Below are 18,231 nucleotides of genomic sequence, written 5' to 3'. Positions count from 1 at the left end.
CTGCCTCACTGACGCTGACAGGTGGTGGAAGCAGCTCGCGGGACCGTCGGAACGACATGCTGAAACGGAGCGTCCAATCAGGTGGTCCGCAGGTAAGGGCTCAATTCTTTAGATGCTGTGGATTGTAAAATGTACGTATCTCTCATTTTTTAAATCTTGACTGTCTTCTTCTTCCTTTTTTTAATTAATTTATTTTTTTCCTTTTTTAGGCCGGACAAATGTTGATGATGTGGGTAGTCACACTGATTTTTGTGTCCTATGCTGCCCAGACAGCGGCACATGAAATTGTAAGTTACCACGTGATTTGTATCAGTTAAAATTATAAGCTATTTACCTGGAAGTGACCTATTTTTGTGTTTTGGTTTTTTTTTTTGCAGAGAGTGGAGTGTCACGAATCTCATGGTATGTTGAGATGTTTATCATTCCTACTCTGGGTGACTACTCTGACGTAAATAGGGCTGCAACAAATGACTTTATCATTTCTATATTAATCTGGTGATCGTTTTCTCCATTAATCTAACTGTTCTTTGCTCTATAAAATGTCAAAATTATAAAAATCAGCGTTTCCCAAGGCCCAAGATGACATCTTAAAATGTTTTGTGCATAACGCAAAGATATTCAGTTTACTGTGAAAGAGTGAAGAAACAAAAAAAAGTCCCATTTAGGAAGCTGGAAAAAGAGAATTCTGACTTTTTTTCTTAAAAACAAACAAACTAACTAACTAACAAACAAACAAAAACACCAATTCATCAATAATCAAAGTAGTTGGCAATTAATATAATAGTTGATGACTAATCAATTAATGATTGGTTTAAAAGCTAAAGCCACCATTCAAGCTGCTGTGCGGTTTGATATAAAAACGGTCGATGCTGAGACTGAGTTAGTGGCTGATATTTTGTGAGATTTATTTTTATTCTCTGCAGCGTTCTGCTTCCTTTTTACATGAAATCTGTGATCATATTTACCAATTATATTAGAGACCCTAAACTCTTCCATTAAGTTTTTCTGTGACATTACCACAAATTAAGACTAAATAAGGAAAATAAAAATGCATTGCCAGTTTTATATTTTATACATGGGCATACAAGGGAAAATAACAAATATTAATAAAATGTAATACACTGAGTAGCTACACTTTCTTCAACATATTTTACAACTCCGGGGTTCAGATTCTTGTGAATGTGAATAAACTGTTTTTACACATCTCTGGTGTTTCAACATAAACTGTAACCACAACAGCTGAATTGACAGGGAACATCTGAATACATATCAGAGATTTAATAATAATGTGCACATGATCAATGTGTTGCTCTCTTGCGGCTGCTTGTTGCAGATTTCCCTACTTACAAAAATACCACTCCATCTTTCCTGGCGGACTTGAAAGTGCATTTGGTGTCAGATGGACGAAGATATAAAATTAACATAAGCTGGGCAATCAACATTGATGGTGGGTGACACTTTGTATTTTTTCATACTTGATGTTGACTTTAAGAGTTTACCAAACACATCTGTACACAAAGGTGCACAGTTGTCTGACATGACATCTTGAAATTAAATATGAAATATGTTTTAAATACAAGAAAGTATCCTACTGATTATTATGAATTACAATGGATTATCATACGTTACACCTACAATGACTGTCCTTGAACATCCCCAACTTCATTTTATTCACTTGGCAAACAGGACTTCACTCTGGTTTAGGTAACACTGCATGGCAGAGGATAAATACATCTGTTTAAATATTTTAGCTGGTAAACACTCTGTCACACAGAAAATGAAAGATACTGAGTGGTCGATATCTGAAGGCCAATGCTGACCAACTGATATTTTTATCTCTATAATCCCTGTTCATTTTCTGTGTCTCTGCAGCTAGTATTGAATATCTAACAGGCACTCGGATCTTTATTACTGGGGAATCAACGTACCACTGTGGATACGACCCACCTTTGGCCAAGGCAAACCTCATCCAGTCAACGCAGGTATCATGGATGGAACCTTGACTAGACTTGATCGTGTTCTATCAGTGATTGTCTGCACAGCACGAGTTTGAAATGATGGAAATATACTCAAGGGTGATAAAGTGATTGTCATCTTTTCAAATCTAGATATGGTTTCATTATTTAGCAAGTGTGAGCTCTGGCTACACTCTCGTCCAAGCTGCCAATCTCCCTTTGCCTCAACTGGGGAGCGGCCCCTCTTACAAGTTTGACGAAATCACAATACCTCCCCGTAAGTTCTTTTTTTCTTTAATTCTCCACATTTTTGACACTTTGCAATAAAGCATCAAAAACCAAAGGCAGAAAAAGAAAATTTGTCACATGTTTTATTTGAGTGTTTGTGGTTAGCTTGTTACACACTGTGAGGCATGAGCCCATCACTCAAAGGTGTTTAATTAATGTCTCTAAAACATTACACTCAAAGTCTATTAATAGCACATGATAATGAATTACTACATTATTTCTAAGCTTATCATCTAAACTTGTGACAGGCACAACATATGTCAGAGATATAAATGTTCTGTAGTCTCAGTTATGACTGTAATGTTATTTCTATACAGGCAGCATGATGTGAAAGTACAAAAATGTTGAAACCTTCTTCCCTGTTTTCTTAGGTGTTACACAAACAACTATTAAGGTTCCTATTGGTGAGCAGTCTCATTTACTTGTACATGCATGTAAGTGTATGTAATGTATAACACTTAAAGCAATGATTGTTCTGTCTTTAACAAAACTTTCTGAAAAAATATTTCACTCCAGTTGAGAACACTACTTTAGGCAAGACTCCACAAGGCACCACTGCTGAACTGAAAGGAGAAACTGTCCCTGGTGATGTCAGCTTCACCAGCACAGCAACAGCCATTTTTGGAGGACTGGCCAGTTTGATGATCCTCAGTTTCTGCTACATAATCTGTAAATACAACACTTCTTACATGTACATTTGGGGGGTTATCGTCTGTAAAAGTGCAGATGAAACTGGAACAGATGCTCAACTTAAAGTGCTCTTCCTCTACATACACACAACGTGGTGCACACCTCTTTGCTAAACTTAATTTAGAAGCTGTTATACAAATGCCACATTCGCAAAAGCCCTCCACTGCAGCAGATGCACAGTCTTGTACAGATATTGGGCATATAGTTACTCAGCCATTGGACTAAAATGTTTGAAACTTGCTTCCTAACCTAATTACAGCAGCCTTTCGGTCACATTGTAAACAAGCTTAGCTTTTACTGATCTGCTGGCTAAACATCTTGCTATACTGCAATGGAAACACCTTCCTGACTAGCAGTGTTCACCTCCTAGATTTGAAGATTGGATGGAGGAAGTACTGAAAAGCATAAAGCTTTGGCTCACTGCAAAGTCCAGAGTACGTTTACCTATGGCTGGCCATGCTAACCTGCATGTAACAAATAAAATGTTTTAATATGAATTTTAGAATATGACCAAGCCTCCACTTAGCAAGAAAATGTTTTCACACTTTTTTTAATCATACCAAGAATTAGCATGTGCACTGGTTAATTGAAACTCACAGACCATGAGTTGTAAACATGGGCGAAGGATGAAGACCGGCGAGGCTCGACGAGAACAAAGAGGAGTGAGGTTACAGGCCGGCAGGCGACGACAGTCCTGATGAAAGGATAGCTGAGCGGGAATCGTCCACTCCTCCGTGAGGTCCAAGGACTATTTCCTGGTCCTCTCAGTCTAACGAGTGTACATGGCAGTTTTCTCAGTCACTTCACTCATATACAGCTTCATACTTCACATTCCGAGTTCGTCTGAACTTTAAACTAGCTTATATTACCAACACACTCTGTGCACACACAGTAACATTAGCTGCTACACTATGGAAATACGTGCAACTATAGCTAGCATGCTAATGCGCTAATTGCAGTGAGCAGATACATTTTACACACACATCGTTATAAAGTAATGCAAAAGATACACACAGAGAGCTTATTTACCTTCTGCAGAGTGCAATATGTCCGTTACACAATGGCACAGAACATTCGTACAGGAATATGACTCCTCTCTGGCAGCATCCTACCAATGTCCTTCCAACATCTTTCCCCCTCTGGCTAGTAGCAGCGTTGCTACATGAGCTCCATTTTCGTTCCGCCCTTCCACCTTTCCGATTGGCTGATGGGGTGGTAACGTCCCATGAAATGAACAGAAAATCACTTCGGACAATCTTATAGTTAGATAGTGAGCTGCGAGCTGGATTTTAACTCACTACAAACAGACATTTAATTTATTTAAAAGACATCCTGTTTAACATGTAGATTATTTAGTCATCTCTACTATGCATCTAAAATGAAGTATTTTGTAGACTGAGCTACATATAATTTGTTTGACTGTGCAGCATGGTGGTGGATATAACTAAACTCTCCTTCTCAATGTTTTCTTGCTCTGCAGTTAAAAACTGTAGATCCAACTTTGGCACATCATTTGGTTTCAAAATGTTGCCTACATCTCCTGTGGTCCCTGTCCCTGTCCTCTTGGTGTACCCTGCTGAGAATTCTGCCTTCCAGCAAGCCGTGGTGGCCCTGGCAGAGTTCCTGCAGTGGCATGGCGGTTGCAGCGTGGCTGTCGACATGTGGCAGCAGGGGAAGATCGCAGAGCTGGGCCCGATGCGCTGGCTTGCAGAACAGGCTAAGGCTGCAGATCGAGTGCTCATCATCTGCCCACAGGTACAGTTGATAGGAGATTGCTCACTTCTGTCTGACTAGGAGTGATTTTAGTGATGATCCTCGTTATTGTATTGTTGGTAATATGATGTCACCTGGATTCCCGCATCTTTACACAAGGACAACAACAAAGACTATATTGTGCCACTTCGGGCAGTTGTTGATATTGTGTATGATTTATTGTCCTCCTCATAATGTTAAATAAACTAAAACTCAGCTCTCTGCTCTTCTTTTATCTCAGCCCTCTTCACAGCCCAGCGACTCTCACTCCAACCACAGCCTCCCAGAACCCTCCATCCCAGCTGCAGCCCATGACCTTTACCCACTGATCCTCAACATGGTGGCGAGCCAAGCAAAGAGTGCAAGTGACTTGGCTAAGTTCTGGGTGGTGCAGCTGGGCAAGCAGCAGGCCAAGAGGCCTTGTAACCTGGCGCTGGAACTGAGGGCTTGCAAGACTTTTTGTTTGATGAAGGACTTGATCAAGCTGTGCAGGAGTCTTCACGCTCAGAGGCAGGACAGCAAGATGATATCAAATCTGATCTTCAGTCCGAGGATGGAAAAGAATTCCGTGAAGTTAAGGGAAGCTGTAGAAAATCTTGGTGGGCATCAGCCAAGCATTTTAAAGGAGGTGGAACCATTGAAATCCGTGATCACTGCTATTTGAACATTCGTCATGAAAATGTTTACGTTGATGGTCAAAATAGTCTAGTAGCGAGTAGCTGGCTCTTTCATCATGCTTATTGTTGCCTAAAATGTTCGTATAAGTCAATGCTAAAACAATGTAAATCAAAACAACGCTTAATTAGTCAAGTGACCACATTCGATTTCTCTCATTTGCCAACCAGTGGGTTTTTAACCAGCCAGTAGAGGTTACTCCTACGTTGGGCGATCTGTCCTTCCAAGGTTAAAGGTCAATTAATCAAGATTACAAAAGATGAACAAAACTACTGCAAGAGTAAGCAAAAACACATCTACACTTACCAACAAATACTTGTAGCCTTGACAACATGGCATATGTACAAAATCTATTTGCACATTTAAAAAAGGTTCCAAATGATCGTGCTTCACTGGGCTGTCTTTTCTCCTAGTTTGCTGGCATGTCATTCATCTGTTCACTAGTGTGTGTTACACTTGCGTGATGCCCAATGCAAACCATTGTGGCTGAACTGTGTCATTTATCCCCCCTTCTCCAACATGTGTGGGACCATGAGCAACATGAGCAAGCACATGGAGAAGACAACGGGGACAAACAGGCCAGACTCTGAATAGCAAGTCAACGTTTGCACACCCAAATGTTTACTCCCTGGTATCAGTACCGTTTTGCATTTCCATGACATCAATAAAGGTCTGTCCATGATTTGGGTTTGCTTGTTTCAAAGAAAGAAATTGGTGGACCATGGAGGAGGAGGAAATTGTACTGTACTGTCAGCCCACACATTTTTACCTGTCACAGAATCAGACCCTGTGAAGAGTGAGCAGCACATCGGACAATAGCAAGTTAAGATTGGTGCAAAATAGCTTCTAGCAGGTTGGCAACCAGAGTGTGATGCTGAATTGGTTTTCTAGAGTGAGTGAGAAATCCTCTCATCATCCACAAATGACCAAAGTCATGAACATATCTGGAATCAGTGTAGACGGTAGCAACTTTAGGCTAGAATGCAAGCGCTTCTAAGTGGATACAATTCTGAAGTTTCAGATGAAAGACCATTATGTGATGCTCAGGCATCCAACACTTGCCAATCATTCACTACTGCATAGCCAGCAAGAAGTTTTTTGTCAGCTAGTCTACAACCTGAACCATCAACTTCAACTTGAGAAAGATGAGAAGGAGTGTGCTGAAAGAGTTGGCTGCTGCAATTCGAATGTACTTTGTGGCAGTGTAAGTTGTTCAGTTGAGCAAAGCACGTAGAGGTCATCACCAAGACTTGTTATAAACTGTGTGAGAGGGTCTGCTGAAGCTTCTCTCCTCAGTTGGTGTTGTACCATCACTTCTTCAACATGCTTTGGTTCACAACCAGGTGTCACTGCAACAGTACCATGAGGAACTGAGTTATTGACTTTGAACAATCTACTCTGTGCATCAGATGGCTGAACTGACAAAGCACACCCCTGATAGCCCACAAACAAAATTTGCTCACACTTAAGCCACTCTTGAATATTCAACTGTGCATCAGCCAACTGGAACATCTGCAATCATCTGCTGAATGTTTGACACAGTAAAAGCATATAGCATATCAAAGCCTGGTAGCATCCAGCAGTACAAACAGTCAGCAATGGATTGTAAAAGTTGTAAAAACTGCCATTGAGGTCCTGTCATTAGGAAGCGTGAACTACAATCCACCTTTACTACAATGAATGACCGCATGCAGTCTGCATAACAAATCTTGACCAATCAGATTGATTGGGCTCTTGTCAGAGAAAAGAAACAAATTCTTAATCTCTGAACCTTTATCCTACACGACGCATTAAACCCGTAAGCAGCAGCATACAGTTACACTAATTCAGTAAACAGACAGTCCAAATGATGTGATGAGTAAAATGTTTTTTCATTCGGTACAATGCATATCTCCAAGAACAGATTCATGAGCTATCCTACTGCGTAAATGGGCCGTTTTTAAAAAAACAAAAAACAAAAAAACAAAACACATGCACCCATGCGTTTGTCATGATTTATCATGCAGCGCCCTCATGAATCCCAAAGGAGAGGCACTGCGAAGAAAAGCAAATGTTTCGACAAATAGAAAATCGCCATTTTGTAGCACGTGACCAAACACGGAAGTAGAATCGACCACCGCTATAACTTTTCATTCAGAGGGAGGTTGATGTGTGCGGTCGGTTTTTTAAGCACTTCAAAGGCAAAAAAAAGGTCCCGAATCATTATTTTTGAGTGTTTAGTCGATTAAGTTCAGCAGTAACTATGACCCAGGCTGAAAAAGAGCAGGACAACGGGAAGGAGAAAGAAAAGGAACGAGACAAGGAGAAAGAGAAGGAGCAACAGCGCGGGGTGAAGCGACCCATCGCTCCTCCGACCATCCCGGACCCCCTTCAGGAGGTGAGAGGAGAGGTCGAGGGTTTCAACTGTTGTTTAATGCCCATATTTGTATGAATCTCTACTATTCAGCCTATTTAGCTTTCACGGGCACACACATCCCGTGTTGCGGACTGACAGGGGTTCAGTGTTAATCTTAGTTCGTACTTGAACCCATCAGTTACTCGGAAGGAGACACATTTAGTTTAGGAGATTTTGATAAGTGGTGAAACTGATGATTCGTCCTTAGGTCTGTCGTGTAAGTTACGGTGAGTGGTGAATAACCTGCGTGGCTGCATGGGAGCAGATCTTTGGAGCCGGGCTCCAAAATCATGTGGAAATACTTCCCAGATGAGTTGACGCTGTTATAGCAGGAAATTATGTCGTGAAATGTTCTGCAATCACATATGGCTGTAATGTTACATACATACATGTTACGCATACTACATAGTGTATAACTGTTTCTGTTGTGCATGACATTGTTATGCTTATGCTGATCGTCCCTCTGTATGTATATGTTCCTCTTTTTCAGCAAATACAGAGCAATTTTGTGGTTGTCATCCACCCTGGGTCAAGGACCCTCCGCATTGGCCGAGCAACAGACACTCTTCCGGTGATAATCCCACATGTGATAGCACGCAGACACAAGCAAAGTGGACAGCCCAGATATGAAGATGCCTGGCTGTTGAGAGAAGGTCTAAATGTACGTGACTCGTGACCAGATACACCCAAAATTCAGTCTGTCTATTCTGTGTCTCTGCTGCTCTTGGATTGATTTTGTATTTGTGTCTCGCCCTTGTTGCTTCTTCCTCCTGTCCGACAGAAAGCAGAGAGTAATGAGCAGAGGCAGAATGGGCTTAAAATGGTCGACCAGGCCATCTGGTCCAAGAAGATGTCAAACGGAGTGCGGAGGACACCTGTGTCCGCTGAACAGGTGTGTGTTATGACAGAAAGAAACAGGAAGAGACAAGATTGCTGCATAATTAATGCTACAAATTACTCTAGTCTAATAGTGTCTTGTGCTGTATGCTTTCATGTGCTGAGATTCATTTTTCAATACTCTGTGTGTGTGTGTGTGTGTGTGTGTGTGTGTTAAGGCCAGAGCCTATAACTGTCAGATCCGCCCAGCAGTACTGGACAGCAGCTCCAGGGTGAAGTGGACCAGTACCACCCACCATCCTCCTCATCTGGTGGGAGAGGAGGTCAGTGCATGTCTCTGAATTACTCTCATGTCTCCTATAAAATAAGACATCTAAAACTGTTTGCTTTACCTAAACTCTCTTTGTCTGTTTTATCCATTTGTCCTCATCTTGTTTTCTCCTCCCTCTCCCTCCACCCGTCCATCATGCCATCATGCAGGCTCTCTATGTGAATCCATCCGACTGTTACAACATCCACTGGCCTTTAGTGAGGGGTCAGCTCAACGTACACGCCGGTCCCGGGGGCTCACTGACTGCTGTCCTGGCTGACCTGGAGACAATCTGGAGCCATGTCATTCAAAAGCAACTGGATATCCCCCTCAAAGACCTCAAGGTAGGAGAAGAGTCTTCATCTCTTCATCACGTATCACTTTCTTCTGTGGGGCAAAATGAAGAAAGACAGATGAAGAAAAGCTTATAAAATGAGGAACATCACAACAATATCAATGTGTGCAAAATGTTTAGTATTACCTAGAAGCACATCTAAAGGTAGGAGCATTTTACAAAGTAAGTTAAAGGGTACAGATGAATCAAAAAGACTCAAGCAGCTCAAAAATACACTGAAGAGTTAATTACAGCAAGTTAAATAAGAAAAAAAAAAAAAAAAAGTTGTACTTGTCGTGGTACTTGTACTCTACTCACATTAACGCTCCACTTTTGTGACTGGTTTCCAGTATTACAGATGCATCCTATTGGTTCCGGACATCTACAACAGGCAGCACATCAAAGAAATTGTCAACATGCTGCTGCTTAATATGGGCTTCTCAGGTATTACACACATACATGTATACATGTGGGTATGTACATGTATGTCTTCGTCATGGTAGATGAAGGGATCTGTCTCTTTTGCCATCCCCTAACCCCCTGCACTGTTGCACGTGTGCAGCGATCATCGTGCACCAGGAGTCTGTGTGTGCTACGTTTGGCAGTGGGTTGAGCAGTGCTTGCGTCGTGGATGTTGGAGACCAGAAGACCAGTCTTTGCTGTGTAGAGGACGGAGTGTCCCACCGGAACTCCAGGTGGGGTTGAGGACCACTTTTGTGTTTCATTTATGTCAATGAAAACTGTCATTCAGCCGTTGAGATCAGATATCGTTGATCTCATTTCATCACATTTAACCCACAGTAGTCACATACAGTACAGATCAACAGTGAATGTTTGATTAAAAAAGTGATGATCAGGATGAGTATTCATGGGATGAACTATGTGTCTGTTGGGCTTTCCAGGCTGTGTTTGGCCTACGGTGGCTCAGATGTGACCCGTACTTTCTTCTGGCTCCTGCAGAGGGCGGGCTTTCCCTACAGAGAGTGTCAGCTGTCCACCAGACTGGACTGTCAGCTGCTGCAGCATCTGAAAGAGACCTTCTGCCATCTAGATCAAGTGTGTGCTGGTCAGGGTGTTTGTGTGTGTGTGTGTGTGTGTGTGTGTGTGTGTGTGTGTGTGTGTTTGTGTGTTTAGAGGGAGCGTTGGGGAACTGTCGCTTGAACATCAATCAGTTTTAGTGAAGTGTTGGCTCTGTTTTGATCACCATAGTTGTTTCTCAAGAATGGACACAGAAATCTGCTGTTATTCTTAACAGGACATATCAGGACTACAAGATCATGAATTCCAGACACGTTTCCCAGAAGCCCCTGCTCTTCTCTACCAGGTTCGACTGGGGGATGAGAAATTAGAGGTACTTAGTTATGAAAAACTACGCTTTTTAACATTGGTGTTTAAATACCTGTTGCATTATTCTGTCTCCTGCTTGTGTGCTGGAAAGACTTTTCATCTGTGGCTCTATCTGTGTTCTTCCCTCTCATGTTTTATGGCTCGTGTGTGTGTATGTTAGGCGCCCATGGGTCTTTTCTACCCAACCACATTTGGCATCGTAGGTCAGAAGATGACATCACTTCAGTACCGTTCTCAAGGTGACTCGGAGGATCCTCATGATGAACACTACCTGCTGACCACACAGAGCAAACAGGACCAGGTAACACATGCTCACACAGAGATGTGCACACATGTACATGTTGAATTACATACAATTTCTTCAGGCAGAAGCTGTGTGGTTCTTGTCATTTGATTAGTCTCTCGTTTTCTTCACCAGTCCTCCAAATCAGCTGCAGACAGAAAGGCTGTTTCCAGACCAGGTGGAGGTCTGGATGGTGAGATGAGCAGTCAGGGAGGGGTGGTGGAGCTCTCTGACCTGCCCAGGGGCTGTGGGAGTGGCAGCGGTGGAGGAGCAATGAAGGGGGAGACAGAGCTTGGGCCTTCACAGGGGGAGTGCCTGATGGGTGCAGGAGAGGTAGAGGAGCCCCTCTCTGCTCACCTGTCCAGGAAGACCGCTATCATGAGCCAGTTTGAGAGCAAAGCACTGGGCCTGGACAAGGCCATCCTGCACAGCATCGACTGCTGTGGTAAGAAAAGACGGAGCGACAGAAGTGAAGCAGGAAGACATGAACTGTGTGCTTAGAAAGAGACAGTAAAAATGAAATTGGACCACAAAATAGAAATAGTGAGGGGTTACTGCATACACTCTTTTTATATTATTTATAGGGATGTAAAAAGGAGGACAGATGTTTTACGGTGCTCAGGATGTCCTGTTTTTAACGCACCTCATCTTTTTTATTGGTAGCATCAGACGAAACCAAACGCAAGATGTACAGCTCCATCCTGGTGGTAGGAGGAGGACTCATGTTTCACGGTGCTCAGGAGTTTCTGCTTCACCGCATCATCAACAAGATGCCGCCCTCATTCAGAAGGCTGGTCGACAACGTGGAAGTTATCACAAGGCCAAAGGTAACCTGGGACATGTCGTACATAGTCACAGAATAGGATACAAATCTGCAGTGCAGGTAAAGTAGCTTGGTATTCAGTGGCCATCATTTCAAACACAGAATGTCACAGGTTGGGAATTAGTAAGATTAGTGCTATAGTCAACTTACTACACATACACACAGCTCCTCTAATGTACTGTATGTTGATGTGCATGTGCTCTAGGACATGGACCCTCGGCTGATATCATGGAAGGGTGGAGCAGTGCTGGCCTGTCTGGACACCACTCAGGAGATGTGGATCCACCAAAGGGAGTGGCAGCGCTTTGGTGTCCGAATGCTCCGTGAGAGAGCTGCCTTCGTCTGGTGAAACTGACTGATTAGACACTGTGTCCACACAGGAGGCCTTCAGGCGTTACTGAAAGCGCTCAGAGAAGAAAGTAGAATTGAAGAGTAAAAAGACGCTTTGGCCATGTGTACAACCTGTCCACCTGAATTTTACGTTGTTGCATTTGCCTTTTCCATCCATCAAAAACCCAAAAGAGGACAGTGTTCGGCAACTTTTGAACACACTCAAGAAGTTTACTTCTTTTCGTTGATATTCTGTAAATATTACTGCTTATCTTTTTTAATGGAAGTTTGGATCTGTGTAAATAAACCCTCTGACACTTGGATACACAATAGTTGCATTTTATTGGAACAAACAAAATCCACCTTTCTTGGAATTGTGACCATACCAAATTTTAACACAAAGGCTGCCTCCAGTACAACCCACAGCTCTCTTCACAGGCCCAGTAACTCAATGCATTTAAGTCTCACATGCAGTGTAGCTGTTGCAGCTGACTTAAAAGAATGGCAAATGCCTCCACCTCTTCTGCCATTTTCCACATTACATTTCAGATACAAAATCACCCACTTCTTATAAATCTACACTATAGTATCCTCCCACAATATCGACACTGAAGTTCAGAGACAAACATTTCATTTTCATTCCTTTCATTGTTGCCAGTGTTCAGTAGGTCTACATATAGAGATAAATTGTGTCATTACCAAGTGTGACAGTAATGAAACAAGACAAAGTAGCTCAGTATGAACATGTTTTAACAGCACAAGTTTTTATCCAAACAGAAGGACACAAAACAAAGACAAACTAACTTCATGATTCCCTGGAGACATGATCACAACTGAGATGTCTACGTGACCTCTGAGTGTTAAGCTTGGTTTAGGCTTCCTACGGCGTACACCCTACGCCGTCACTGAGCATTCGTAGTTCTGCGTCGACGGAACGCGTTGCTCCGCAATTCACCGCCAAGCCGCTAGGGGGGTGCGGCTGTGTCTTTGTATGGTTTCGGGGGCTCTTGCTGCCGCGAAGAGCAGTTGTAGAGGTGGTCGTACTTGCGTACCTCCTCGATAATTCTTTCTTCGGCTTGGTCCAGTTTTTCTTGTAGCTCTCACCACAGAAACTTTGAAAATGGCGGTGTTGTTGTGCTGCGACCATAGGGCTGCGACTGAACCGAAAATTACGTTCTGAACGGACCAATCACAGTCCTCGACGTTCACGTCACTACGCGTCGACGCGACGCGTAGTCAGGATTTTTTGGAGGTGCGCGTCAGGCTACGGCGTAGGGTCCGCGTAGGGGTCTGCGTCGACGGCGTAGGTACGGCGTCGCCGCGACGCAGAAGCCTAAACCAAGCTTTAGGGGAGAAGCAGGAAAAGGGGGAGGAGGTGATGCAAATAGCTGCTGTATCGGCCATTCTGGCCCCTACGTGTAGGAATTCCCAGAAAGGCGTCAAGTAGCTGCTCGTGGCAGCAGCAGCCGATGAAGAGGGGCTTCAGCAATGTGACGTCACCATCAGACACCGTCTTTCTTTAGGTTCTCAGCAAACAGACACTGTGCCTGGCCCCGCGCCTACACTGGATGTGTAGGCGTTTACCTACAGAGAAGTGAGGGTAACACAATGAAGGAGTAATGTTTTCCTCATGTGTCCAAATATTTTTTGTCCAATTTAAAAGAACAACTTGGAAATGTTTACATTCTTATTTAAAGCCTTAATCTCACTTTGTTATACAGGCTCCATAAAGAGAAGGTACACAATAACAACAAGGAGTTTATCCACTGAATAATGATTAATTCAGAAAAACCTACTCCTCACCTTCCTCATCCTCCTCCACCCATTGGTGGAGCATTGGGACCTCCACCGTGAGAAATTCTTCCCATCCGTCTTCTCCCACCAGGGGGACCTGGAGGACTGCAAAAGCAAGTGACAGAGGAGAGGGAACAATGGTATGAACTGAGGCTAAACAAGGTCTTAAAGAGGGTAATCACTTCTGTATTACTGTTTACATCAGTTTCTTGATCAGGTATTTCAAACTGGAGTGCAAGGGATGGACATGAATGAGACACCCACTCCCATCCGGAAATGCAAATAGTGAGTGAGTGAGTGTGATGGTGTGTGATGGTGTGTGTGTGTGCGCATGTGTGAGAGAGAGAGAGAGAGTTGAGAAATGACTGTGGCTCAGGGACCTACCCTCTGCCATCAGTGAAGCCTGACGAAACACTGTTTCCATTCTTTGTCATGTCAGGGTGAACCAATGTCTTAAAACTGGTGGAGGACAAAGATCAGAGGGACAACAGTGTTATGTGGTGACACAAAAACATTGCTTTTTCTCAACTTCTTGGTTTATGACAAAATACCTGCTAAAAGAAAATTCTCATGTGACTAATGTCTAAAGCTGCAACGATTAACCGGTTAGTTGTCAACTACTTGGATAATAGATTAATCTGTTTTCTTCACTCCTCTGTGACAGCAAACTGAATATCTGTTGACCGTTTCCTTCAAGGTCTTCACTACATATATTAAATGATATGTTTAATATATGCAAGATACCATGTTGGGCTTTAGGAAACAATCGATGCATTTCACCATTTCCTAACATTTTATAGAACAATCATTTAATCAGGAAAATAACTGACAGATTGATCAACAATGAAAAATAATCATTAGGTGCAGCCCTGTGACTAACATTAGCATTTAGCTCAAAGCACTGCTGCGCCTCACAGAGTTAAGTTGATAATGTGGCCTTTTGGTCTCCTTCATTCATTGCCTGTGCGACTGGTCGACTTACAACAGGCCGATAAACTCCACTGCCCCCCAGAACAGATCGACCAGTAAGGACAGCCGCCATGGTGACTGGCTCCTGCTATCCAGGACCTGACCTGAGATTGACAGACAGACAGATTTATTTATTTCGGAGAGACAAGGGATCACGTGATGTTCACTATCAAAACCTGAAGTGTATACAGGTACAGATTAAACAGTGTTACTCCTCCTTAACCTGGCATTCAGTACACATAGATTTACACAGTCAATCACAACTTAAAAGCAAAGCAGGACACAGAAGGGCCCCCTTTCCCGTAAGTTTGATCTGAGCCACATTTTAAGTCTGAGCGCTACGATCATCTCAACCTTAAGATGCTTTAGAAAGTGGGCCTGTTTGTTACATGGCCTCATGCTCAACACAGCATACACACAACACAGCGTTTCACACCCAAATTACAAGATAAGCAACAGAGAGAACACCAGTAAATACCGTCTTTGACAAGACTGGTCTGATTAATTCAGCAGTTCTTCACGCTACGCACATCCAGCCAGGCTAAACCTGCTAACAAGCTAGTTAGCTATGTTTAGCCAAACGCTACCATTACACATTCCTGCTGGAGTAGTGTTTGTGAACTGAAAATGGTTGGCATAGAAAACAATATGTACAAGAAAGCTACATGTTGAATGTGAGAAAACAGTTAGAGACACAGGAAAAACCACTCACCGTTGGACACGTACACCATCTTTTTTGAAAGCAACACAGCTGTGAAAGCTGTGTTTACTACTGGCACTACACTTCCGGGTCAGTTGCTGCGTCATTGTCGGACGCGCATGTGCAGCCGTACAAGAAATTTAAATACACGAAACGCATCATATTTGTCATTCCGAGGGCATTTTATGTAATAAAAATGTAACTCACACCGTATATAATGAATCTTAATATGTAATTGTTCATGAAGAATGATCTAATTGTTTTGCCATTTTCAGTACATATTACTGATGATACTTGCACACTTTTACTCAGGTTTGGACCGACGTGAATGAATGCTCATAAAAACACAGGAGCAACTCGCTAACTCCACAAGTCTGAGTTCTCATACTGAGATTAGGAAGGCCATTGTGAAATCACTTGAAACCACGTTTTAGTATTCAGAGTTCAGAGTCTGGCAATGAGTTCTCAGTGTGTTTGGCTTTCTTTGTGTCCTTGCTTATGGTTGCTTTGAAATGTGCAGTCGCAACACAAAATCAAACAACAAATAGTCAGTATATTTCTACTTTGATCACAGAATGTACACAATGCTTTAGTATTTTTCTGCCGTTTTAATATGCAGTGCAAACATAACATGTTGTCTGATGTCTTGTATCCCAGCCCCGCCATGGCTACGCACATCCAGCTGCTACAAATGTGAAATTTAGTATTCAAAAGCAAAGGGAGCATGGGAGGGATGCAGTCCTTGAGACAGAATACTTTATGGTGCGTCCATCAATTATCATTCAATACAATTTGCATCATAAAGTAAGAAGTGTCCATGAATGTGTCTCATTTTATTGTATTGTCATACAATTTATGCAAGTACTCAAAAGTGCTTGATGTTCTGAAACCCGGACTTTGGGTTTTGGGTGAAGATTACGATAGCCTGAGAAACCCCCCAACCAAGCCCCAACACATATAGTACTGCTCTTTGAGGCTTTATGTCCTGTAATTAAGCATATATACACATTTTTCAAAATCACCAAGACATGTTAGAAGACACACATTATGGAGATCTACTACTGAGAGCCTAGCATTTTCTAAAATGGGGGGGGGGGGGTAATAAAATAAAATCATATTTCTGAGTTTAACAGTGACTTTTTGACCTTTTTAATGGTCCTTTGTAACCTCCACAATATCATAACATACCATTAAACATCAACAGTATGGACATTTTCAGTTATTTAGGTCAATTCTCAACGATCCACATTTAAGTCTTGTTTGCCTTTGAACCAAGAAAAAAGAAAACAAGGCTGAATATTGCACTCATGCAAAATAAATAAGCAAATCCCAAAAACTGAGATGTTATGACAGATCAATGTGCAGCTGGCAACATTAAGGGGTGAAGGCATTCTGTGGTTTTCCCTTAACATCACCAATCTGGATGCTGGTAGGCTGAAACACAACACATGGGACCATGTTATTCCTTTTCACTTGTCTGGGATTCAGTTCCTGTGCTCTCTCCACCCGGCCTTTGTGTGCTGTACTCTTCGTCGCTGACTTGGGATTCAGGTCTTATTCTCTCTCGAGATTTTTCTGTGTTGCTGTCTTCAACATCAGCCTGGGGCTCAGACATTGTTTTGTCTTCCTCAGGCTTTTGCATGCCACACTCCTTGTCATGTGTCCTCTCTTCCCCTGGTTTCCGTGTGTCACATTCAGGTTTAGTGTCCTTTCCATCTGGCTTCTGTGTGTCAGCCTCATTCTCCGTTTTCCGACTGGACGCTCCTCTAAAAATACCAGCTTTGTGAAGCTCGCGCCGGATAGTTTTCACCGAGACGGTGTGAGATAGGTGTCCATTCAGCTCTGTGGTGATTTTTGAGGCTGTATACTCAGGGTGTTCATCGACTATCCTGAGAAGTGTCTGTCTATCCTTTTCGGTGAGCTTTGACTTGCGCCCGCTGTTTTTCTTGGCTGATGCTGTTCGTCCATGTTTGACGTACACGGTCATGACCCTGGAGACTGTTCCTCTCGCCACGTTGAAGAGCTGTGCAGTTTTTGTGACAGATGCACCTGACAGTCGTGCAGCAACTATTTGACATCTTTCGAACTCTGTTAAGTCACTCATTTCGCTTTGAACGCTTCTGGAGCGGACAGACAATCTAAGCTGGCAGGCAGGCAGGCAGGTAGGCAGGCAGGCAGCAGGCTCTGGAAACACTACTTAGCTGCTCCAAAGCCCTCTGTCATATGGTGTTCGCATTATTTTGTACACTGAAGCAGGGAGTAGGCAACCATCCACCGCTGAGAGGCTGCTGAAGTGCACTGTGTCTACAAAGGGATAAATAAAAGAGAATAAGAAACACTTTATATCACCATTTTAACACCATGACTCAACTGTGCGCAAAGACAGATGTGATTCAGCATCAGGACTCACGCAACCACCGTGACAGAGCTAACGTTACCTGAGGCAGGTAGACAGGGGCTGGACAAAATAAACCGAACTCTTTACAGCACAGTGCAAAGACCTAACAGCACATAACACACATTGACAGAGGCTCAGTTCGCTTTTGTTTTCAGTCAAAGATGTTCAACACTCCACGATAAGTGTGGATGTTGTGATTTAGGCTAGCCAGGTAGCAAGCTACTAGATTAGCATCCATCAACAAAATACGTATTCAGAATACAGTGTTACCATTTCAATTGCATTCAAACACACATGAAACACATGAGCGTGTGCATTATTTGCATTGTGTTTTACTTACAACTACAATTG

At 42.8% G+C, this 18,231-nt stretch overlaps 3 protein-coding genes across 3 annotated transcripts; 2 read left to right on the top strand and 1 right to left on the bottom strand.

Annotated features, from left to right (window-relative positions):
* Nucleotides 1-18: 18 nt before the first annotated feature.
* Nucleotides 19-6,009, top strand: il17rb (interleukin 17 receptor B). The gene is made up of 10 exons (XM_076741489.1): nucleotides 19-92; nucleotides 210-287; nucleotides 378-402; nucleotides 1,334-1,447; nucleotides 1,873-1,982; nucleotides 2,109-2,232; nucleotides 2,615-2,647; nucleotides 2,760-2,912; nucleotides 4,414-4,688; nucleotides 4,927-6,009. Exons 1-10 carry the CDS (start codon nucleotides 57-59, stop codon nucleotides 5,347-5,349), a joined length of 1,371 nt encoding a protein of 456 aa, XP_076597604.1. The 5' UTR covers nucleotides 19-56; the 3' UTR covers nucleotides 5,350-6,009.
* Nucleotides 6,010-7,453: 1,444 nt separating this feature from the next.
* On the top strand, nucleotides 7,454-12,340 carry actr8 (actin related protein 8). The gene is made up of 13 exons (XM_076741574.1): nucleotides 7,454-7,737; nucleotides 8,246-8,416; nucleotides 8,537-8,647; nucleotides 8,811-8,915; nucleotides 9,073-9,246; nucleotides 9,587-9,680; nucleotides 9,799-9,931; nucleotides 10,139-10,292; nucleotides 10,492-10,587; nucleotides 10,744-10,884; nucleotides 11,002-11,311; nucleotides 11,530-11,693; nucleotides 11,895-12,340. Exons 1-13 carry the CDS (start codon nucleotides 7,603-7,605, stop codon nucleotides 12,036-12,038), a joined length of 1,932 nt encoding a protein of 643 aa, XP_076597689.1. The 5' UTR covers nucleotides 7,454-7,602; the 3' UTR covers nucleotides 12,039-12,340.
* A 1,127-nt stretch (nucleotides 12,341-13,467) lies between these two features.
* On the bottom strand, nucleotides 13,468-15,588 carry selenok (selenoprotein K). The gene is made up of 5 exons (XM_076741575.1): nucleotides 15,495-15,588; nucleotides 14,796-14,886; nucleotides 14,198-14,272; nucleotides 13,823-13,918; nucleotides 13,468-13,603 (listed from the first exon to the last, which is right to left on the bottom strand). Exons 1-4 carry the CDS (start codon nucleotides 15,511-15,513, stop codon nucleotides 13,828-13,830), a joined length of 276 nt encoding a protein of 91 aa, XP_076597690.1. The 5' UTR covers nucleotides 15,514-15,588; the 3' UTR covers nucleotides 13,468-13,603; nucleotides 13,823-13,827.
* Nucleotides 15,589-18,231: the final 2,643 nt, after the last annotated feature.

Source organism: Chaetodon auriga, chromosome 10 (genome assembly GCF_051107435.1).
Source record: "Chaetodon auriga isolate fChaAug3 chromosome 10, fChaAug3.hap1, whole genome shotgun sequence".
NCBI classification, from domain to species: domain Eukaryota; kingdom Metazoa; phylum Chordata; class Actinopteri; order Chaetodontiformes; family Chaetodontidae; genus Chaetodon; species Chaetodon auriga.
This window is presented reverse-complemented; position numbering and strand designations above follow the sequence as displayed.

Excerpts from the sequence above, each read along its gene's own strand:
- il17rb (XM_076741489.1), top strand. The coding sequence starts at position 57 with ATGCTGAAACGGAGCGTCCAATCAGGTGGTCCGCAG. Across the intron at positions 2,233-2,614 it reads CGAAATCACAATACCTCCCC|GTGTTACACAAACAACTATT; the intron begins GTAAGTTCTTTT and ends CTGTTTTCTTAG. Across the intron at positions 2,648-2,759 it reads AACTATTAAGGTTCCTATTG|TTGAGAACACTACTTTAGGC; the intron begins GTGAGCAGTCTC and ends ATTTCACTCCAG.
- actr8 (XM_076741574.1), top strand. The coding sequence starts at position 7,603 with ATGACCCAGGCTGAAAAAGAGCAGGACAACGGGAAGGAGAAAGAAAAG. Across the intron at positions 10,293-10,491 it reads CCTTCTGCCATCTAGATCAA|GACATATCAGGACTACAAGA; the intron begins GTGTGTGCTGGT and ends TATTCTTAACAG. Across the intron at positions 10,588-10,743 it reads TGGGGGATGAGAAATTAGAG|GCGCCCATGGGTCTTTTCTA; the intron begins GTACTTAGTTAT and ends TGTGTATGTTAG.
- selenok (XM_076741575.1), bottom strand. Across the intron at positions 14,273-14,795 it reads GTGGAGTTTATCGGCCTGTT|TTTTAAGACATTGGTTCACC; the intron begins GTAAGTCGACCA and ends GTCCTCCACCAG. Across the intron at positions 13,919-14,197 it reads GGCTTCACTGATGGCAGAGG|TCCTCCAGGTCCCCCTGGTG; the intron begins GTAGGTCCCTGA and ends TTGCTTTTGCAG.